At 46.2% G+C, this 23,556-nt stretch overlaps 1 protein-coding gene across 1 annotated transcript in view; it reads right to left on the bottom strand.

Annotated features, from left to right (window-relative positions):
• Nucleotides 1-23,556, bottom strand: part of LOC147641661 (myosin-9-like) — a 74,705-nt gene that overhangs the window by 21,597 nt on the left and 29,552 nt on the right. The window contains exons 7-19 of the mRNA XM_086797936.1: nucleotides 22,262-22,418; nucleotides 22,014-22,163; nucleotides 21,760-21,896; nucleotides 21,513-21,659; nucleotides 21,329-21,430; nucleotides 20,874-20,931; nucleotides 20,604-20,705; nucleotides 20,275-20,312; nucleotides 19,263-19,389; nucleotides 19,002-19,175; nucleotides 18,625-18,756; nucleotides 18,395-18,504; nucleotides 18,196-18,256 (exon numbers count right to left, since the gene is read on the bottom strand). Of these exons, the coding sequence (XP_086654062.1) occupies nucleotides 18,196-18,256; nucleotides 18,395-18,504; nucleotides 18,625-18,756; nucleotides 19,002-19,175; nucleotides 19,263-19,389; nucleotides 20,275-20,312; nucleotides 20,604-20,705; nucleotides 20,874-20,931; nucleotides 21,329-21,430; nucleotides 21,513-21,659; nucleotides 21,760-21,896; nucleotides 22,014-22,163; nucleotides 22,262-22,418 (1,495 nt within the window). The remainder of the gene's footprint in view (nucleotides 1-18,195; nucleotides 18,257-18,394; nucleotides 18,505-18,624; nucleotides 18,757-19,001; nucleotides 19,176-19,262; nucleotides 19,390-20,274; nucleotides 20,313-20,603; nucleotides 20,706-20,873; nucleotides 20,932-21,328; nucleotides 21,431-21,512; nucleotides 21,660-21,759; nucleotides 21,897-22,013; nucleotides 22,164-22,261; nucleotides 22,419-23,556) is intronic.

Raw genomic sequence — 23,556 nt, 5'->3', positions numbered from 1 at the left:
ACTGGCCACTCTATCAGAGGGAGACTACAACACTGGAGGCAGAGAAAAAGCCACACTAGGGGCTTGTAGTGCCAAGAAACTCCACCGTACTCCCTGGACAGGAAGGGTCCAGACATGGAAGAAAGCATCGCGCCACTGCTACATGTGTTCTGAATCACCGGCCAAGCGCTCAGCGGCCCCGGAGGGTATGTACGAGGTCTACCCATCTGGAAAGGATGACCTCAGCCCCGGGCGGGCGGGGGGGGGGGGGGGGGTGGGGGGGGTATATCAAACCGTCGATGGCCTTGCTGCATCGGGCTCGCTAAATGTGCCAGGTTGCTATGCTACTGATGATCTCTTGTAGCGAGCTAGTGTGTGAGTGGGGGGTCCAGGGCTGTCTCGGAACTGCCGCTGATGCGAATGCGAGTGAGACTCAAAGTGAGGCCGCGTCCATCATCCTTGTAAAGTAAGGCCTCACTGCCTTTGCAACCCAAGCAACAGCCCCCTATGTGACGGTACGGGCAATGCTTGAATCGGAGGTGAATAGGCGGAGGATGTGCTGCCAAACTTGCTGTGCCTTGGGGCAGTCCCTCAGGTAATGTCTCTGGATCTCCCCAGGGCTGCCATTGAGGCAGCAGCTTGTTAGTCTGCCTGTGATCACCAACCACATGCCCACCGCGAAAGCTCTGATGGGCTAAGAGCCAAAGAAAGGTGGGTAGGTGCGAGGAAATGTGGCTGATCAGGAAATCCTTCCAAGGGTCCTCCCCGGGCTGCAATCCACGCACGATCAGCTTGCCCAAAAGGGCCCCGCTCTAGGTTATGGGATCAAGTCCATGCCTCCCTAAGCCCAAGGCTGGATCAGTGCGCCCCGGGCTACCTTCACCCAAGCTCGGCGACCATCTCCTCCATACCAACGAAAGTTCCCGATCAAATGTTGCATCTAACCAATGCAAGAACGATGGAAGGCCCAGCAAGAGGTAATGTACCACATGGTAGCCAAAAGAACCTGGTTGGCTACCACCACTTGCCCTACAAGTGATAACCAAGGCTCAGGAGCAGCGGGGCTATCTGCTGCTCTACTGGAATATCTATGCCCACATGGCATCCAAGATATCACACAGCCGTGCTGTGAGGAATCCATCTAAACTCATCAACTGGGCGCCAACCGGCGCCCAGTTGGGAGTGCTACTAACCCAAAAGCCACAAGACTTGTGCCAGTTGATCCTCGCCCCCTAAAGCCAAGCAGAACTCCTACAAAGCGACGGAGGGTGTCATCCGCAAACTCTACATCCACTAACTCCTCCATGCTGCAATGGGCAAGGGCAGTCCGAGGCGCAAAACGCTCTCCTAAGCCGCCTTGAAGGACTTGACTGTGGGCTCCCGTGTAGAGGACCGCAACTCTCGGCGGCATCCACGCAATCAAGAATCCAAGTCTCAGCATAGCCCCCTTTAAAAAGGCCCTCGTATGCTTTCTCAAAATCAAGAAGCAAAACAGCCATGTCCTCCCCCCTATGTCTGGTGGTAGATGTCGCCTCCCAAAAGGTGAAGATGTTATCCAGGATGCTGCGGTCCCAGAAGAGCCACTCTGGGTAGAATGGATTAAATCTGGGAGGGAAGGCTGAAGGTGCAAGCTGATCACCTTGGCCAGGATTTTGTATGTCGTCCCTAAGAGGGTGATGGGTCTCTACTGTTGGATCTCCAAGCGGTCACCACCCTCCATCAGAATAAGGCACATCAAACCCTCGAATATGCGCTCGGGAGTAATCATGCCTGCATAACCTCATTGAAAGCAGCCCAAAAGCCTGCTCCCATGAGGTCCCAATGGCAAAGGAAGAGGGAGACGGGCAGACCATCCTCTCCTGGGAACTTCCTGCGAGGAAGGGCCTCTAGTGCAGCTGCTAGCTCCATCTAGGAGAACAATGAGTCCAAGTGTGTCCGCATGTGTAAGGCTGAACATAACACCAAACTTGTTAGCAAGCCGCCTCTCTCTGAGGGGAGTCTAGGTCAGCAATAAATGGGGAATTGTAAAAGGTACAAGCTACCTCTCGGACCTGTTGAGGCTCTGATACCATAGCTCCGTCAGGCCGACAAAGAGCTCAGATCCCCTCTCACCGAAAGTGGGGTCCTGATGCGGCAAAAAACTCACGGGAGACCCTTTCCCTTTGCCTGGTCCAAAAAGAAGCCCGTGCGTGGTATCTGTACTCGATCCGTTGCTCCTCCAAGCTCTCCAATGAGGTGTGGGCTGCCTCCATCTGGGCGTGAACCCAGGGCCTCTCTGGGATCTACTCTTGAAACCACTGAGTAGAGTGGCTTGATAAAGTTGCACAATGCAAAATCAAAACATACGAGAGAGGAAGAGAGGAAGAGAGAGAGAAACATCAAACAATGAACATCTTTATTATGTAGCAAGAGGCTTTACAATGGCAATACCAGCCGGAAGATGGGTGTTAAACAATATGCCTATGAATGATTGGATACAAGTGATGAGAGGAAGAGATCTTCATATAGGGAGGAATGTGGTTGGCCGACTGCCCTCAAGAAGCTGGCCGACAGGCCCACGACTAGCAAAAATGTGAAAATACATATTCGCCAATAAAAGATCCAGGTTCCCACAACACATGAGATATACAAATTCTAACACCCCCTCTGCAGCTCATAGTGTGCAAAACTCTGAAGAAGATAAGCTGATGAAGATGCAAACATGGACACTCCGATAGTGCAGATACCGGATACACCTCAGAAAGAGCACCTGCCAACTTGACTCCTCGAAATAAAATGCCGCCTTGAACAGCAAAGAAATCCGTTTGGCTCCTTGTATAGAATTATGAGTCTGCGAAAAACACCACGCCCATCAGTAGATGGTGAACACATTGCGTCCAAAAAACCTCAATCAATGAGCTTGGAACTCATCCAGTCCATAATCTCTCCTACACCAAGCAATAGACTTGGAACACATCCAATCCATAGCTCCAAAAATGACCTTGTCTCGCCAGATATTTTACCTGCTTGGAACTCCGACACACTAGTCCCATGCACCAAAAGTCATGGCTTGTGACAGCACCGACCCTCTCCTGCCCACAAGCCTCTTCTAGCTTGAAGCACACACCGCCGCGGCGGCGCGGGGGGGGGGGGGGGGGGGGAGTATCTGTATAACTATAGAAGCTGACCATCCACGTCCTCCCTAGCTTTCGCAACCTTGGGGACACTAGAAGTATCAGAGTCATCATCTTGTATATGATCATTGCCCTTCTTCGAAAACTTGGTCCAGGCCTGGGCTTTACCTTTGGTTTTGCAATCCTTGGCCAAATGATCCTTCTTTCCACAAGAGTACCAGTGACTCTGTCGTGCCTTTGGCACTGTAACAAATGTCTGATCCTGTCTGTTGGGGTAAAGGCACTATGCCCACCCTTATAGTGTGTACAAGCCCATAAGTTATAGTACATAGTACACTTAGTACTTTTAATGTACTAAGTGCACTATGTGTACTAGTGCAATATACATGTGTGATAGGGGAGTCACACACTCATGCCTCATGAGTTGACTTATCCCCACAACTCTCTCTCTCTCTCTCCCTTGCTTCTCTGTGTATGTCTCCCACATAACCTAACCCTAATTCTCCCATCAACTGGTATCAGAGCTAGAGGGAGGTTTGCCTGGTTCATTCGGAGCCTGTAGGTGTTGAGAAGGGCGCCCTTGAAGCTTTGTGAAGGGCGTTGGTTGCTCAGCCATGGCATGGAGCACTTGGACGTGGTGAGGCGTGCAAAAACTGTGCTGAGCGTGTGGGCGAGTGGGTTTGGCATGCGTGTGCTGATCGCAGTCAAGGAGAAGGGCGTGGCCTACGAGTACCAAGAAGAAGATCTGGCCGACAAGAGCCAGCTTGCTCCGGTGAGAACCTTAGTGTGAAGCGAACACAAGCACACCACAGGCAGCGCTGGCCCTTCAGCGTGAGAAGCGAGCGCTAGGCGAAGCAGGCAAACACAAAGCGTATTAGCGTTGGGCGGAGCCCGTCATATAGACTGGGCGAACTCAGGCGAACATGGTGCCGGCTGTGCAAACTCAGGCGAACATGGCGAACATGGCGCCGGCTGTGCGAACTCATAGCGCTGGACCCGACGGAGCAAGAGTACCTGCGACTACTGCGAGCGCTGCTGTCTCGTAGACTTTGCCACCTTCACATCGGCGTCGAAGGTGCCAAGCATGGAGTCATAAGCGCCCAGCTCAACGGCAAAAGCCCCTTGACTATTCGTGGCTTCATCGACTAGCCCCTTCTCCTCTACAACAAGCAAGCCAGCAGCTAGGAGAAGCCTTGTACGCCTGCACTTGCCCATTTCTGCACAACAGCATTAGAATTGCCCCCCTCTCCTGCAACAGCATCTGCAATCATCATTCAGCCTGCAAATTGAAGAAAAATCAGAAAATTACAAGGTATTTTCCTCAATTTTTTTTTGGGGACTTGCAATTGAGCAGGTACAATCAACAATTGAGCAGATACAGGTGTCGAATTGCTCAATTTTGAGCAAAATTGGCAAAATTGGGTGACATTGGTCACAATCAGGATCAATTTGCAGGAAATTGGTCACAATCAGGATCAATTTGCAGGAAATTGAATGTCGAAATTTGGTGTTTTTGATGTAATTGTGCAATTAAGCACTCATACATGCTGTGTGATGTGAGAAATCGCACATTTGGGCAAAATTGCAGCAAATTGCAGTGCAAATCAAGGGGCTTTTGTGCCAATTTGGTTGATTTGCATGCAGGCAATCGCATTTGATGCTGTGGATAATGTGTTGACACCTTACAAGCACTCAATGTGCCTGTAAATCAAGGGGCTTTCATGTATTTGATGTATATGTGGCCAGGGGGAAGCATCGTGAACACTCTGGATGCCTTCATGTGCATCAATGTACCATGTATGATCAGAAATTGATCTTAAATCAAGGGGCTTTTCAAGTTCGTATGCTTGTTGAGCTTGGCAAAGCAGCAGGCAAGACATTTATGCCTTCAATCCTCAAAAATCAGCTTGCAGTCAAGGGGCTTTTGCCCAATTTCTGTTCGGAACTGTTGTATGCAGTGTTCGGGACTGTAAAAGTCTGATTTTCACTCATTTGGACAGCCAGGAGAGCATTTATTGCTACTGTACCTGCTGGTACAGATTTGGCACAGCTTTGTGCAAGTTTTGGCATGGCTGTACACTGTTTTGAGTGACCAAAAGGTTCAATTTCAGCTGCTGTACTTGCCGGTACAGGTTTGGTACATCATTGGTGAGCACTTGGTACTGTTGTACAGTACTTTGGAAGGGCAACAGAGCACATTTAAGGTGCTGTCCAAAATCTGCAGCAACCAGATTTTGGTGATTTCATCACATAAAGTGGGAGAAAAGTTGCATTTGTGCTTCCGCAGTGAGAGATAAAGCTTGGGAGAAAAACTGTGAGCACTTTGTGTGCTTTTTGGTACAGTGTTTGCACATTTTTGCAGGGAGTCAGGCATTGACAGGTTGCATTTTGCTATGGCAACCACAGGTGAGAGCTCTTCATTGCTTCACATCAAGAAGCTTGAAGGCTCGCATAATTATGATATTTGGCAAACCCAGTGCTACAATGTGTTGCTCCAGAAAAAGCAGCACAAGCCTATCAAAGAAAGGGGTGTAATGCCCGCTTCTCTTACTGCTAAAGAGTGGGAAGATATGGATGAGCTGGCAAGATCTACTATCATGTTGTCTGTGTCAGACTCGTTACTTTTCAGCATTCGTGAAGAGAAGACAGCTTGGGAAATGTGGCAGAGATTGCAAGACTTGTATGCCCAACAAAGTGCCTCAAGCAAAGTGTATTGGTTGAAGAAACTCATAGGTCTTCAGATGAAGGAAGGGGCGTCTATGACAGCCCATCTAAATGAGTTTAATGGTATTGTCAGCCAGGTCATTAATCAAAAGTTGGCAATGGACAATGAGTTCAAAGCCACTTTTCTGTTATGCACTTTGCCAGAGAGTTGGGACACATTCAGGACAGCCACTAGCAATTCGAATGCTATGCTGTCATATGCAGATGTTGAGGGTGCTCTTCTTCAAGAAGAGATGAACAGGAAAAACAACTCTGTTGGAAAGTCAAATGCAATGAATGCACGTGGGAGATCCCAGCAAAGGGGAAAAAGCCAAGAAAGGGGAAGGAGCAAGTCTCGCTCCAAAAAGGATTTGGAATGCCATTATTGTGGCAAGAAGGGACACATTAAAAAGCAATGCTACAAATGGAAAAATGATCAAAAGGAAAAGGGAAAAGGCAAAGACAAAGAGAAAGATGAAGCCAAAGATGTAAAGCCAAAGGGCAAAAGTGGAGTCAAGATTGAAGAAATCAATGTGTCACATGCAGGTGGCAGTGAGGATGAGGTCCTCTTTACGTCTTCACTTGATGCCCATTCACTTCTTACAGGTGGTCATGGTATGCACTCATGGATCATTGATTCAGGTGCCTCCTTTCATGTCACAGGTTGCAGAGACTTGTTTGTCAGGTATACTGCTGGCAATGAAGGAGTGGTTTATTTGGGTGATAACCATGCATGCAAAATTCTTGGCAGAGGTGATGTGAGGCTTGTGTTTTCAGATGGCTCACAGCTTATGCTCCATGATGTCAGGCATGTGCCTGAGATCAAGAAGAATCTGCTTTCTACTGGACAGCTTGATGATGCTGATTATGTTACCACATTTGGTAGTGGAAAGTGGAAAATTAGTAAGGGCTCACTGGTTGTTGCCAGAGGCTCTAAGGTGGACACTCTTTATTTCATGCATGCAGGTGTTTGTCACCATGCTAATGTAAATGCAACCGAGCTGCCGGAAATCTCTATGTGGCATAGCCGGTTGGGACACATGAGTGTCAAGGGAATGGAGCAATTGTCTCGTTTGGGTTACTTGCCTTCTCTAAAGTTTTCAAGTTTTCAGTTTTGTGAGCATTGTATATATGGTAGGCAACTACAGTGCCCCCACAAGAAAGCTCTTGGACAGAAAGATGCTCAGTTAGAGCTTGTGCATACAGATGTATGTGAGATGCCTCAGCTTTCTTTGGGAGGGGCAAAATATTTTGTGTCTTTTATAGATGATGCCACACGCAAGGTGTGGGTTTATCCTCTTCGTTTGAAGAGTGATACATTCTCAGTGTTTGAGAAGTTTGTTGCTCTTGTTGAGAATCAAACTGGCAAAACACTGAAAGCTTTGCGTTCCGACAATGGTGGAGAGTACATGTCGAAACAGTTTCAGGACTTTTGTGATGCTAAAGGCATCAAGAGGGAGCTCTCTACTCCTTATGATCCTCCACAAAACGGGACAGCAGAGAGGATGAACAGGACCATACAGGAGAAGGTCCGTTCTATGTTGTCACATGCTACATTACCTCATGGTTTTTGGGCTGAAGCTGTTATGACAGCCGTTCACCTTATAAACAGGTCACCTAACACGAGGCTTGGTGGGAAAGTGCCAGAGGAAGTATGGACAGGGAAGCCTCCGTCATACAAGCACTTGAGAGTGTTTGGTTGCGTTGCGTACGTGCACATACGCAGGGAAATGCGCACCAAACTTGATCCTAAGTCTCACAAATGCATATTCCTAGGATATGGTGACAGAGGTGAAATGGAGTATAGACTTTGGGATCCCATGAATAGAAAGATCATACGCAGCAATGATGTCATTTTTTATGAAACATGCATGTATAAGGAGCCTGCAAGGCAACAGGAGCCTGGCAGAGTCATCTTTGATGATGATGGACATCACGGACAACAACAAAGGGCTGTAAATCAGCCATTACAGCAGGAAAACCAGCCCTTAAATGGTGCTGAAAATGGTCCAAATGGACAGCCAGAGATGGCAGAAGATATCCCTATGGATATACCACAGTTAGAGGAGATACCGGGCATGATTTTTCAGCCTTATGGCATGGAACAGGAGCCACCAATGGGTGATATGCAGGCTGGACAGCAACCTACAAATGATGGTCATTGGGTACGGAGGTCCACTAGACCCTCCAGAGCCCCTGACAGGTTTGTTCCAGGGGTTGACTACTTGATGCTCACTGACTGTGGGGAGCTCTCATGTTATAAGGAGGCTTTACAGAGGGCAGACAATGCTCTTTGGGAGCGTGCCATGAAGTCAGAGATGGATTCTCTGCACAAAAATGGAACTTGGAAGTTGGTGCATTTGCCTGCAGGCAAGAAAGTTTTGCCATGCAAGTGGGTATACAGGCTCAAAGTTGCACCAGATGCAAAGCCAAGATACAAAGCCAGGTTAGTGGCTAAGGGCTTCAAGCAGGAATATGGTGTGGACTTTGATGAGATCTTCTCTCCAGTGGTCAAAATGACCACACTTAGAGCTGTGTTAGCTTTGGTTGCTCATGATGATCTGGACTTGATTCAGATGGATGTGAAGACTGCTTTTCTTCACGGTGATCTCCATGAGGAGATATATATGCAGCAGCCAGAGGGTTATGCAGTGAGTGGAAAGGAGAAGCTTGTATGCAAGCTGAAAAAGAGTCTTTATGGGCTCAAACAGGCACCAAGGGAATGGTATCATAAATTTGATACATTCATGAAATCCCAGAAATTCAGGAGAAGTGACATAGATCACTGCTTGTACACCAAGAAAGCTTTGGATGGCAGTCTATTGATCCTCATCTTGTATGTTGATGATATGTTGATTGCCGGGAAATCTCGTAAGGAGATGGATACCTTGAAGCAAAGACTGCATCAGACCTTTGATATGAAGGATTTGGGTGATGCAAATCACATTTTGGGTATGCGGATACTTCGGGACAGAAATCAGCATGTGTTGTATTTGTCTCAGAAGGAATATATTGGCAAAATTTTGCAGAGGTTCAATATGGACGGGGGGAAGAAGACTAGTACTCCTTTGCCTCCATATGTGAAACTCAGTGCTATGGACAGCCCACAGTCAGATAGAGACAGGGCTGATATGGCCAAGATTCCGTATGCTTCAGCTTGTGGCAGTCTCATGTATGCCATGGTTGCTACTAGGCCGGACATTGCATTTGCAGTGGGAGTGGTTTCTAGATACATGGCCAACCCTGGCAAGAAGCATTGGGAAGCAGTGAAAGGTGTCATGAGATACCTGAAGGACACACAGGATATGTGCATTTGCTTTGGCAAACAGGATGCATTAGTGCATGGTTACACGGATTCGGATTATGCCAGTCATCCAGATAACCGGAAGTCTACTACCGGTTATGTGTTTACATTCACAGGAGGTGCTGTGTCATGGATATCCAGGATGCAGAAGTGCATAGCCTTATCTACTACAGAGGCCGAGTATATTGCAGCCACAGAGGCTTGCAAGGAGGCATTATGGCTATCTCGGTTAGTGGTTGATTTGGGTTATACAGGGGATATTCCATTGTTGCATTGTGACAGTCAGAGTGCCATCCAGTTGGCAAAGAACCCTGTCTTTCATGCAAAGACGAAGCATGTGGATGTGAAGTATCACTTCATCAGAGAGGTGATAGAGAACAAGCAAATTCAGCTTGTTAAGATTCATACGGATGACAACCCGGCTGATCTGTTGACAAAGAGTTTGCCTCCGGAGCGGTTTGCTCATTGCAGACACTTGATGGGCATTGGATGAGGCCAGTTTCAGCCTTGATATGGCCTTGTATATTATCATGTACATGCTGATTTTTTCTTTTCCTTTACTTAAGGGCACTTTGCCTTTAAGTGGGAGGTTGTTGGGGTAAAGGCACTATGCCCACCCTTATAGTGTGTACAAGCCCATAAGTTATAGTACATAGTACACTTAGTACTTTTAATGTACTAAGTGCACTATGTGTACTAGTGCAATATACATGTGTGATAGGGGAGTCACACACTCATGCCTCATGAGTTGACTTATCCCCACAACTCTCTCTCTCTCTCTCTCCCTTGCTTCTCTGTGTATGTCTCCCACATAACCTAACCCTAATTTTCTTTCTCCCATCACTGTCCACTAGGAGGGAACCTTACCTTTCCCTAAGAAACAAGGACAGATTCCTCCTTCAAGAGGAAGCCCATATCCATGGCAATAGCAAAGCTCCGCAAGCAAGCCTTTGTGCCACCGATGATCTCAGCAGGTCACCACCAATCTCCAAAACTTCTCGAGCAGCAAGACCCACAAAGACCAATCCCCTCAAAAATCTGAGATAGAGAGCGGCTGGACAGCCGCAAAACAGTCCACAAAAATCCTCCGAGAAACACCCACCAGCAAGGGAGGGAAGCAGCGGAAGAAGATGAATGGCAAAAGCCACTTGTCGGGCTGCACCACAAGCAAGAAACATACCTCCGGCTGCAATCCAAGGTGTAAAAACAGCCCACCAATCACCAACAAAGCCCCCCTCTCGATTTCACCTTGAACTCCGCAAGGAAAACGCAGGGCAGCAGCACCAAAAGAGAAAACGCTGATGAAGAAAAAAAAAAGCAGCCACCTTCAAGCTCCAGAAACGAAGCGCCATGAGGTTGAAAAATGCGCATATGGGCAGGCCAGGTACTTAGGCTTAGGTGTCAGTCTGTCAGACACCACCCACGAAGAGGAAAGCACCTGGAAAAACGCTGAAGTAGGAGGGCCAAAAAACTCGCAAAACCACTGCTGTAAACACAGTAACCAGCCACCTCGCCTGCTTCAAACTCCACCAGAAAACGCAGATGCAAAAGCCAAGTGTTGGACCGCCGCTGGGAGGCACCAGAGAAGGCCGATTTGCAGAAAACGCAGATGGAGGAGAGAGGACAGCAGCAAGGCGCAAACAAGATGTGAGGAGGAGGGCCGGATCAGCCGGAAACCTGGGCCATGATACCATGATAAAGTTGCACAATGCGGAAGAAAATCAGCCTGCATTGAAGGCTCCTCTCCAACTCTCTCAATGCCCCGAGCCTTTCCTGGGCAGAGTTCTGAAGGAAGAAACCACCGCGGCCACCCCATCCTGTCCAGGAGAAAAACTGTGGGAGGTCCATACCTCCTCAATCTGGGCAGAGGTGGAAGGGTCCTGAAGCAGGCAGTCTAGAATCCTCGTTGAGTGCTGGTTGTCCGCCTGGCTCAGCTCGGCAAAGATGAGAATCATTGGTGCATGGTCAGAGAGTGTCATGCCAGCGAGGATGCCAATCATGCCTCCCCTGTCGCAGCCCCACTCCTCTACACAAAAACGGTCAAGACGAGAAAGTGGGCCTCTCGGCATGTCGTTCAGAGCGGGAGAAGGTGAGGCTTCCCTTCAAACTCAGGAAGATGCCAGGCAACCTGGCTGCAGATGTGGAAGAGAAGCTCCTCCCAAGTGGCACCCTCAGGGCCATAGACTGTCAAGACAAGGCACCCTCCACCACTGCGGCCTTCAGGATCCTCAAGCATATTGAAGTCTCCACCCATGCACCATAAGTTTGCCAAGCAGAGTCTCTCCCACACCAGGAGCCAGAAGGTTGTGTGCTCAGCAACCCATTGGGGGCGTAGACGTTGAGGAGCCTGATTCAGGCCTCCCCAATGTGTAGGATCAGCCCCTGGGCACGGTCGGAGATGATCATGCCTGACTCTTCCACCAAGGGGACTAGAGTCTGGCTCACAGACATGCATACTTCTCCCTGGTTTCCCAGGGACCCAAGAGTCAGGCCTCCCCAATGTGTAGGATCAGCCACTCGGCACAGTCGGAGATGATCATGCCTGACTCTTCCACCAAGGGGACTACAGTCTGGCTCACAGAAATGCATACTCCTCCCTGGTTTCCCAGGGACCCAAAAGCTGGGGACCAGACTGTGTCTCCCACCAGGGAGGATCTTCCCGCAGCTGCGAGTCCTACCTGCTGTGAGATGATGCTCCTGAACCATGAGAATATCAAGATCACCACAAACCAGTTCTCCCTGAAGCTCCTCTCGGATCCTCTGTGCACCTCGTCAACAGTAGGCTCCACCCAAGCCTCGAATGTTCCGTGCAACAATCCTGATGGCAGGAAGCTGAGGTGGCGTGCAGCGGCCAGAGACTCATCAACCACTGCACCTGCGGGACTGGCTTAGAGGGGGAGGAGTGGCTGTCCTCCTGTGGCCGAAGCCACTCCAAGTAACGTTAAATGGTGGTGGCTAGGTGGCTCCAGTGCACAAGGGCCTCTGCTCACGCCTTCTCAGGCGAGATCTCGGGCCGGTGAAGGTGCATATATGTCCGCTTTCCTGTGAGAAAGGTCAGGTGAAGTAGATGAATAGATGAAGCCCCTTCCGCTTTGGGAGAGGCAGCGCAAAAGGTCCATCCTAACCATAGCCCAGGCCGCCTCCATAATGTTGCTAACACAAGGGTCTCTATGCGAGATATTCTTGGCTGATGCGAGAGCTTGAGGCTCTTTGTTTTGTTTTTTTACGGATAGTTTGTTTTAGTTTTACTTTCAGTACCATAATGATGTATTCCATGGATATGATGTAACATTTTGGTCTCATAGGTCATTTTGGCCTTTTGAAGACATAATACAACTCTCTCTCTCTCTCTCTCTCTCTCTCTCTCTCTCTCTCTCTCGGATTGTACTTGCTGGAGCTGCGTAGACATAGAGAGGGTCTCCTGAGAGGGAGGGGATCAGAGAGGGAGAGACACCTACAGAGGCAAATTACAGACTTCTTTCGACCAGAGATTGAGCAGTCAGGTCAGCAGGCATTGCAGCTAGCCCCAGAGTACAGCCGCACCAGAGGTACACTGATTGATCGGGCTATAGAGCTGGGGCGGTCCAGGCGCCCCAAGATGAGAGGCCCATCTCGACACCGGCGGAGACTACAACAGAGGATCAGGATCATACTAGCACGGCATGGGAGACGTCCAGTCAGAGTACTCACCATGGAGGACATTGAGGATATCCGCCATCGACCGATGAGAGACATCTTTGGATAGTGATGTGTATGATGCTTACCTTTGTTGCTGGAGTTTTCCTCCTAGATGTTATCCATTAGGAGTTCCTGGTACCGTACTTTTCCTCATAGTTGTTTCAGTTTCAGTTAGTTGTTTAGTTGTTTTTAGCTTTCCTTACACAGACATTGTATCAGATCCACCAATTGTTGTAACCTTTTTGGTCTCATAGGTCATTTTGGCCTTTTGAAGACGTTAATATATCATTTCATTCTCTCTCTCTCTCTCTCTCTCTCTCTCTCTCTCTCTCTCTCTCTCTCTCTCTCTCTCTCTCTCCATATTTATGTTTTCTTTCTGTTTTATTTTCCATTCCATGATGAGATATGCCATGGACATCATAGTATCACTTTGTTCTCATAGGCCCATTGGGTCTTTAGTAGACGCTTAATATATCTTTCTTTCTTTCTCTCTCTTTTGAAGCCATAATTCCCAGACAATTGGTCGGCACATACTATTGTACCTCTATTTAAGAGTGGTGACCCCATGATACCAGGGAACTATAGGACCATCATGATTGGCCATTGCTTGGCCAAGATATTCGGATCTGTTTTGGATCGAGAGCTGAGTAGATGGGCTGAGACACAAGACCCAGAGCACCTTGGCAGGCAGGTTTCAGACGAGGTTTCACGACTTTGGATCACATATTTACCCTCATGGCTCTCATTGAGGAGGAACGAGCACGGGGGAAGAGGATATATTGCTGCTTTCTGGATTTCCGCAAAGCCTTTGACACGGTGCCACGTGCCAGACTCATGAGAAGATTGCATGACATTGGTGTTCCCGAGGTGATGCAGTGGGGCATTTATTCATTATATGAGGCGGTGATAGGCAGAGTACGGACTCCCGGAGGCATGTCGGATACAGTGACTAGCACCCTTGGGGTGAAGCAGGGATGCCCACTGGCACCCACCCTTTTTGGACTTTACATTGATGAGATATCCGACTACATTGACAGGATGGGGGGACAGGGGCCAGTCTGGCAGGGGTTTGGATACCCATATTACTATATGCCGATGACATTGTACTTATTCTAGACTCCCCTAAGGGTTTGCAACAGCATTTGGATGCTTTGCAGTCATTTTGTGCAGATAGGGACTTCTCAGCAGTGAACCTTGGGAAGACTTAAGATTATGGTCTTCAATACCGCACAGGCCTGGTGACTAGATCCAACCATCAATTCACTTTTAGAGGTGAATCAGTGGAGCACACCAGATCATGTGTACCTAGGAGTCACATTCAGCCGACCACAGTTCTCTATGAGGCAGGCAGCAGAGGCTAGATTGGCACATGGATATGCAGACCTAGGGGCACTAGAGAGACAATGTGCCTACATTCAGTTTCAAGAGCCGCGCACCAAACTCTGGTTGTTTGACACATTGGTCACACCTACACTCTTATATGGCTCACCCATATGGGAGTCGGGACCCAGCCTCTACCACACGAGGAGGGAGACACTTGTCGACCAGGTCGGACCACAGAGAGATTTCTATGATGGATGGCAGGTACTAGAGAAACCACTGGTGACTATGATCGCACGCATGATTCAGAGCAAACCATCCGTACCTCATGAGATTGTCAGAGCAGAGATAGGAGCTGCACCAGTGGTTACCGAAGCCCTATTCTAGTCAATGACATTTTTGCAAAGGATATGGGAGCTCCCCAGACAGAGATACCCACACCTAGCACTTATCTCTTCAAGGCAGTTAGCAACAAACGGCGATACACGATGTTGGTAAGCCCAGATGTGTACCTGGCTGAGATTACATGGCATGACGATTGATGCACTCCCTCCATTTGATTAGCCTGGACTGCCCCTTCTTGGACCTTAGTCGCTCTGAGCAGAATAGGGTGATCAAGATGGAAATCGTGAGGCTAGATGCAGAAAGGACATCCCCCCCCCCTAACCACTACGCACGAAGATGGCCCACTACCGGGACCATTTTCTACATCTCTCCCCAGATGGCTTTGTGACACGGTCTACATACATGGACACCCATCTCTCACATGGCATTCACAGTGCCATTGGACAGATCAGGCCTTCATCACATCAGCTGAGGGTAGAGACTGGCAGATACGAGGGGATGAAGCCAAAAGACTGCATTTGTCAGCTATGACACCAAGAAGTGGAGTCAGAGGAGCACTACATATGCCCATGTACTATGTACTATGAGATACAAGGGAGATACTGGTGTGTCTTCCGAGAGGGTTTTGGACCATTACGACATGTGATGGAGTTTGAGAATCAAAGGTGTTTGGGGCTTTTCTTATTGGAGCTCAAACGCCATAGAGAGGCTCTCCTACGAGCCAAGACAACACACCAGGACCCATCCCGCTAGCGAGCCATGACAGATTTTTCAAGGCCAGGACCACCCCGGCAAATACGACCAGGACCTCCACTACCCCCTCGGCGAGCCAGACGTCCTTCAAGAGGAGTCACCCTTGATAGGGCCATAGCACTTTGTCGAGCGAGACGCCCACGCTTACCAGGACCTCGTCCATTCATCACCGGTGGATTAGAGCCATCATCACCCGCCACAGGAGACGACTGCCCCGCCACTTTAGTTTCTCTATCTTACAGCACCCCATGAGAGAGATATTGAGATGAGCAGATTACACCAGTCTTATGCTAGTTGTAGATATTATACACTTTTGTTGCACCTCAGTAGGAGTATTTTCCTTTCATAGCTGTTTAGGACTGTTTTTATGACCTTTTTAGTCCTTTTTGTCTTACTTTTGATGAGACACCATCAGTTGTGTACTATGTTTTGGTCTCATAGACCATTTTGGCCTGTCACAGACGTTAATCTCTCTCTCTCTCTCTCTCTCTCTCTCTCTCTCTCTCTCTCTCTCTCTCTCTCCACGCCACAGTGGGTTAGGCGATCAGCTTCCACATTTACATATGGGCAAGAGATTGTGGAGTATACAGATGCATATACATATCTTGGGGTAGTATTCAGTGGGCCAGTGTTTTCGATGAGGAGAGCAGCAGAGACTAGATTGACTAGAGCACATGCAGCCCTGGGTGGTTTGGAGAGGATGTGTTCGCAGGTTTAGTTTCAGGAACCTCGAACGAAACTTTGGCTTTTTGACACTCTAGTGACATCAGCTATGCTTTATGGAGTGCAGATATGGGGACCTTCAGTGGGCCATCATAGCGCAGGCGGGTGGAGAGGTATGGAGAGGCCTTTGGTATCTATGATTGCTAGGATTATAAGAGCCAAGGCCGTGGTACCTCATGAGATTATTCGAGCAGAGCTGGTGGCTGCCCCTCTGGTGATTGAGGCTCTTACGAGATCAGTCTCCTACATACATGGCTTGTGGGATCTCCCCCGAGACAGATATGCACGCCTCGCCCTGGAGTCCTCCCGACAGTTAGCTTTACAGGGAGACACGGCTTGTTGGTATGGATGACATCTTGGTTCCAGGCACATGGTTTTAGCATGGACAGATTGCCTCCCTTCCAGTATTCTCTGGAGGCACCCTCTCTCACTCTCACACGGACAGAGATTACCAGACTCATCCGTCAGGATTTAGTTCAGCTGGACATTAGGAGGACATGGATACAGCCGACTGAGGAGCTGGGCACGAAGATGGCTTTCTACAGAGAGCATTTTCTTCAGCTCACAGCAGATGGTTTTGTGATCAGACCCAGTTACATGGATGTACACTTGTCTCATGCAGTACGATGTGCTATTGGTCAGATTCGCACATCCTCACACCAGCTTGAGATTGAGATTGGCCGATATAGAGGTATACCAGCTGAGGCCAGGATATGCCGAGTATGCCATGGGGAGCCAGAGACAGAGCTGCATTATATATGCCATTGTACTGCATACTATGAGATACGTGGTCGTTTCCACTGTTTATTCAGAGAGGGTTTTGGACCACTTTCCAGAGTCATGGGGTACCAGGACCAGAGGTGTTTGGGATTGTTCTTGCTTGAGCTGCGGAGACATAGAGATAGCCTGCTTAGGCACACAGAGAGCCAGACTCAGAGGCACATTACAGATTTCTTTAGTCCAGCCATCACTGTGCCAGATGGACCACAGCAGCAGCAGGACATGGATACCGCCCACACCAGGGGTACACTGATTGATCGTGCGATTGAGCTTGGGTGGTCCAGACGCCCACGACTACGGAGGGGGGCATCCCAGCATAGACGGAGGTTGCAGCGGCAGATTCGGATTATTCTTGCGAGGCATGCGGGACACCCAGTCAAGGTGCTGACCACAGAGGATATTGAGGAGATCCGCCAGTGTCCGATGCGGCACATACTATGAGATGGAGGCACCTCCATAGTGTACCCCTCCGTCCCACATGATATTGTATCCCTTCACTATATTCCACTCACCTCCATAGCGTACCCCCCCCCCTCGCTATATTCCAATTCCAGTTTCATTTTCTAGGTACCAGTAGTATCATCTTTATTTTTCATTTTTCTGGGTTTTTTTATCCAGACATTGTATCAGATCCACCATGATGTAACTTTTGGTCTCATAGGTCATTATGGCCTTTTGAAGACGTTAATATAACATTTCATTTCATTTCATTTCTCTCTCTCTCTCTCTCTCTCTCGGCCATACTCATTAGCCCCATGCTTTTGATATTTTGGAGAGTGGTATACCATCTACTCGGACCTGATGCTGCTCCCATGTTTCTATGTTCTTAGTATTCCATGATGAGTTTCCATGGACAGTTTTGTATCACCCTAGTGAGATAGCTATGTTTATGTTTTCATTCTGTTTTATTTTCCATTCCATGATGAGATATGCCATGAACATTTTTGTATCACTTTGGTCTCATAGGTCGATTGGGTCTTTAGTAGACGCATAATATATCTTTCTTTCTCACTCTCAATAGGTCCATTGGGTCTTTAGTAGACGCATAATATATCTTTCTTTCTCACTCTCAATATTCCAATGTTTGTCTGACTTTCTCAGTAGCCATACTTTCATCTTTGTTCTGAAATATAGTAATCTCCTAAAAACAAAAAAAAATATCCCCACAACTACGGTTTCATGAAGAGAGATTTCTTCTCCCCTGGTGGGTGATGCTGAAATATTTCTAAGACTGGCCTGGGAAGTCAATAGCAATCCCTCGATCAAAACCTGAAATAATTAGGTCTAAGAACGCTCAAACAATACAAGCAAACTCTCCAAAACAGCTCATAAAGTGGTATTAAATAACTCCTCTGGCTCAAAATAACCCTCCAGATGATAGCTGCCTTCTTGAATTCAGCTTAAATTGCAGTCACATTATGGGCCCCCTTTTAAATTGGCATAGGGATAACAACATGAATAAACTGCAGCCTCCTACAAAATGCAGAATGGCTTCACCTGATAATTACTCAGTTTGATCTTTTTCAAAATCTGTTTGGTAGCTGCCTTTTCGTCGTAACTGCATGACAAACAAAAGTTCTCAGGATAACTGTTGAAGGTCTGTTTCCCCATGCCCTGCAGCAACATCATGACAATGTCGCCTTTGAACCAAGCCCCAAAATACATTACAAAAAATAAAAAGTTTAAAAATCATTACCTGTCTTCGTGCACCTCAGGGGCTAGCAGGCCAAATCGATCAATGAATTCATCAAACGTCCTCCTTGTAGGATAACCAGCACAACTAATACGCACTGCTTCAAGTACCCCCTGGGAGAAAACAAAAACTAGTGCACCTTGGTAGCATGTTACCACAGTCAAAAGCTCATGTTTTACTACAAAGTTCATGCTCTCGAAACAACAAATATGTTCTAAAGAACTGATACATACTCCACACCGAAGTTGCTGCAGCACATTCAGGTTCTCAAAACGACCCGGCTTATTGTACTGATTTGGCTTCACACAACGAATATAGTGGGGCTGTGTTGAGTTCAGTGTCTCCATGAGTGCTTGCAATTGTTGCTGGAAAACAGCCAGTCAGTTTATGCAGTTACTTATGGTAGAAGTATCCAAACAAACCGCACTCTTTGCACCCCCCATATCTGATCAGCCTCTGCACGGAGAACCTAGCAGACTAGGCTTTCAAATACTTAAAATCTGAAATTAGCCTTTCAAAATGTCAAAACAGTTACCTAAAACAAAATGGTTATCATGTCTTCCATTTGACGCAAAAACAGACTACCAATTCAAATATATGCACTCCAAACCTTGAAACGAGTTCCAATTGACGAAAATTTGTACGATGACTTGGAGGATTCCTCAGGTGATGGAGGGAAAAGGCTTGCCACGAAGGGACAGTTAGAAGAACCCAACAAGGCTTGGTGCTCAGCAACGACATAATCCTTGTTCTTGTCAAGGAACAAATCTGCCTGGTATGTGACCTGCCATCAAATAGAAAGGTACAAAGATTAGAGGAACTACATGCCAAAGAAGCAAATTGACACAACATACTGAATCATACGGCTTACCTCACCAGCATAGTGAGAAATGGTGAAGTCTGTTCGAGAAAGTTTGGGTTTGATAAACCGTTTGTGATTTTTGAAGGTCTGAAAAAGTTTACTTGCAAAGGTTTCATGGGTTGCTTTTGGGAACATGCTGCAAACAATTAGATAAGCCACATCTGTAACAAAGTAATTTAAGGAGAAGATTTCATTCTAAAACTCAAAAGAAAAATGATTTCTTCAATACAGGTAAATATTGTCACGATAACAGTCAGCAAAGCTTCATTGCTTGCTTTGAAAAGAAAAATATCTACAGGACTATTCTACAAGAATTGAAAAAAGGTAGCATGATGCATGTGAGCACTGTGTTGTGAACAATTAGGCAGTTGCTAATTAGACCCTCCAGTTGACTATATTTTTAAGGAAGGCAATCTCAAGGGATGCTCCGCTTTGTTCACTTCAGCAGGCATGTTTTTAAAACTGTAGCTAGGCTGATCCATAAGCCTGCAAGAGAAAGCCTTAACCCATGGAAGAACTTGTAAACTAATCCTGTTATTTTAGAATCGCATGCAAAGCGACTGCCAAACAGTCCAAAAATGAGAACTAGAAGATCAATTACAGGAAAAGGTTGATGGTAATTAAAAGGCAGAACTACATTGGCAATCCGCAAAAAACTGAGGGCGAGACTTATAAAGGCCAGTGAACCAACTACCCTCAATCTTGCTGCTAACCATACAATTGGACCTCAGCACACTTCTAAAAAGCTTATAGACGTTCAACATACTAATCGCTTGTCTAACTTTGATCATAACTGAGCAACAAAATGTTGAAGGCAAGATTGTAATCATCACACCAGGAGCATCATGATAAGCAAACTTGAGGGCAGGAAGCAAGGTTGTCTCGCCCAACAAAAAAAAAGGGAAAAAACACTTGCAGGCACTATAATTTCATTAATCCATCCATATAGTTGTTCTCACAATCTGAACCATTCAATACTGTTCATACATAAAAGATTATTGTTTAAGCTAGAAGTGCATACCAGGCTTCATCCAAAAGAGCAATTATCCCTAACGGTTTCTGTATTACAAACAAAAGAATGAAACAGGCATAAAGTAAGTACAACTACATGCCATTAAAGAGCTGTTCAGATAATTGCCAGACAATAGAAGGCTTCTTATTTCCTGATATTTAGAAAAAGAGACAGAGGGAATCATTTCATGCATCAACAGAAGAAGCATGATTTTTTTTTTAAGAAATTCGCCGCCATCATGCAGAGTCACATCCACATAAACAGTTCTGGAACTTTGCACTCAACATAGACGTGATTTCGCCAACATGAAGTAACATAACCTCATAAATGTTATATACCTTCTCTATCATGTCCAACACATCTTGGTTATCCACAAAATCAATATAGCTCCAGTCTATTTCTTCTTTTGTGTATTCTTCCTGTTCCATCTTGAACACGTGCTGTTCAAACATGAAGCAAATGATTTAAAATGTCTTTCATCAACTGAATCCCTAGGCATGCAAAGATACCCAGAATCTATGCTCTGTTTCTTTAAAAATATAACTTTGCCTTGGCATTACTGAAGAGACATCAATAATCTGAGCTATAAAAACTTTGATGAAGCAAACCTGATTGAAATGTTGTTGAAGTTTCTCATTTGTCAAATTGATACAGAACTGCTCAAAACTGTACGACAAGCCAATGATACAAGAATGCAATGTTTCAATACATGTGTACCTTGGAATCAGACAGTCCGATATAAAAACAGTTGAAAACTGTCTACGGAGATGTAGCTCTATCTCACATAACAAAACACAGTTTAAACTTTTTGATTTAATAATGTACTCTAACAGTGTACTCTAATGGTGGTATAACATCAACACAAACACCTCACATCAGCACAATGAACAGACCCAAAAAAGAACAGCAAAAATCCAAAATATTAGCAGAAGAAAGATTTACCCTCAGACTTACGATAGATAGGACATTTCATGCAATTAAACTCCCGTCACCCCCCAACCCAAACATATGCACTATATCCCCTCCCTCTCATATAACTAGGGTTCCAAGCGTCGACTAACACCTGTTGTTCTTGAAGCTTTCAAATCCATAAATATCAAGTACACCAATCAGTGTCTTCGATTCAGGATCTTGACCAATGGATTTATTGACTTTGTCAACGAGCCTGCAAACAACAAAATTAAGGTTAAAGTCATTTTTCCGCAGCAGAGGTAGAAAGGCACAAAAGTAAGAAAAGATAAAACTACCAATCAAATAGCCGCGAATAGACAGTCTTTGCCAATGTGTCACGATTTATTGTTGCAGAGTTCGGGTCCAATGTTTTCTTGATGTTTCCATCCCGTGTAACGATAATTCGTATCGTAAGAGACTCCAGTAGACCCTTCAAATCACACCTATGATTTGATCCCAAAAAAACAACTATTGAGTAACAACACTTTTCAAGGACAATTTTAAATCATTTGCAGCATAAAGTGGTGATTTCAGCCAGCATACATCAGTAGATCAGCAGCAGCTTGCAAGTGGAACCGAGATTTTTCGTTCTTCAATACAGAAGAGTCAGCTTCCTTTCCTTGGATAAAGTCAATATTTCCTAGATGAAGTATTGCAGCCACTACACGAAAGATAGCCTCCTGGATAATGATCAGCATTGCAAGGGTTCACCATCTTCTGATTAGAAAAATTCAGCAAGAACTGAGAAAAACATCTGGACCACCCCAGTGTGTATCCAGCTCTGGGAACAACTGTACCTGTTCCTCCAAACTTATGCCAACAATATCCATGGCTCTTCTAGTCTTTGCATACTCCCGACTACTGTTAGTGTGATCCAATTCATAACAGCTGCTTTGATTGAGATAATGAAACATCTTTGGATCTCCAAGCTTGTACTTTTCGGCATCCTGAACAAGCAGAATCCCAGGCTTAGCCATAAACAAAACAGTTTCAAAACGTGGTCTCATCAATACCCCCAACATTGCATAACAGCCTCCATAATCACCTCAACTGAAGCGCACAACTGATAGAAGCAATGATAGTTCCTTTCAGGATCAGAAATCTGCACCACACGAGATCGTTCTAAAAGATAGGTCCGAACTGCAGCCCCTGATATCCTTCCGTTTCGATCAAACTGAAGCTCAACAAATTTCCCAAACCGACTGCGCCAAATTTTCAAAAGACAAGTGTTAACATCTAGAAGATAGCCATCCAAGTAAATATCAAGTCTTATTTTTATATTTCAAAAGACAGAATGCAACTGTGTTGATGGAATTTGAAACTTGTTAGGTTTAATTATATGCCATAAATTCCGCAGATTAAATGAGATAAGTGACAAAGCATGCCGGCTACTTTCACACAAACATGATATACCCAAAAAGTCCTGTTTTGCTATAATCAGTTTCAAAAAGAGCAGAGAACATCACACCAAAAGTCCTGCTACATGTTCATCTCCACGCTTGTGAGAAACTTGCATGGACCACAATTCTTTCATGTCTCTGACCCTATAGCATACTGCTCTAGTCCATATAAGTTACTCTAATGGGGGATGATCATCTGAGTGGATGAGAGTATAGTGCAAGGACATCCTCGGGGTGTGTCTTGGTGGTTTGGGATGCCAAGGCTTATTGCACTCGAAGCTTTGCCATGCATGAGCACCTTAGTCTTTAGCTTGGGGTTGGATTCAGATAGATCCAATTGCTGGGTGGTGAGCTTGATGCTTTCTTCTCAGAGATCCTAGGTTAAGCCAAGCAGGGCTTTTACAACAAGTCAATCCTTTTCAAAAATTGGCAAGGGGATTTTTTAAAGCTGTTAATTTAAAGATATAACATATAAAACATGTGTGAAGCAACAAAATGTGTCAAGAATGTTCCATAGTGTATGAAATGCATTTTGTTGCAACCATGGGAATTTCTTTGATCCACCTCTCCCATCATGACTCATGAGACATGAAAGGTGCACATCTCCTTTAGCTAAACCCTAAATATTAATGTTAGCCTTCCCTTTTGGATGCATTTATCACACCATGGGATATCCCCTAATCTTCACAAAACTTGGGACTTAACATACTTCCTTTAAAAACCACTAATGTCCTCGGCAATGAATTATCCATGTAGAGGCCAAAAAGAGTGGGTGATAGAGGGCAGCCCTGTTTCACCCCAATAGTGCTAGAAATCTCCTACAATGTACCCTCCTAGGGCTCTCACTCGTCCGGTGACAGACTCAGAGGGCGATAATGCTCCAAACCATGTTAGATGGGACTCCTATCTCCTATACACGGTGTAGGAGGCAGGCTCGAGG

The sequence above is a fragment of the Cibotium barometz genome, chromosome 1 (assembly GCF_041138505.1).
Source record: "Cibotium barometz isolate CiBa-2024 chromosome 1, ASM4113850v1, whole genome shotgun sequence".
NCBI lineage: Eukaryota > Viridiplantae > Streptophyta > Polypodiopsida > Cyatheales > Cibotiaceae > Cibotium > Cibotium barometz.
Note: the sequence above shows the minus strand (reverse complement) of the source record. Positions and strands in the feature narration are given on the sequence as shown.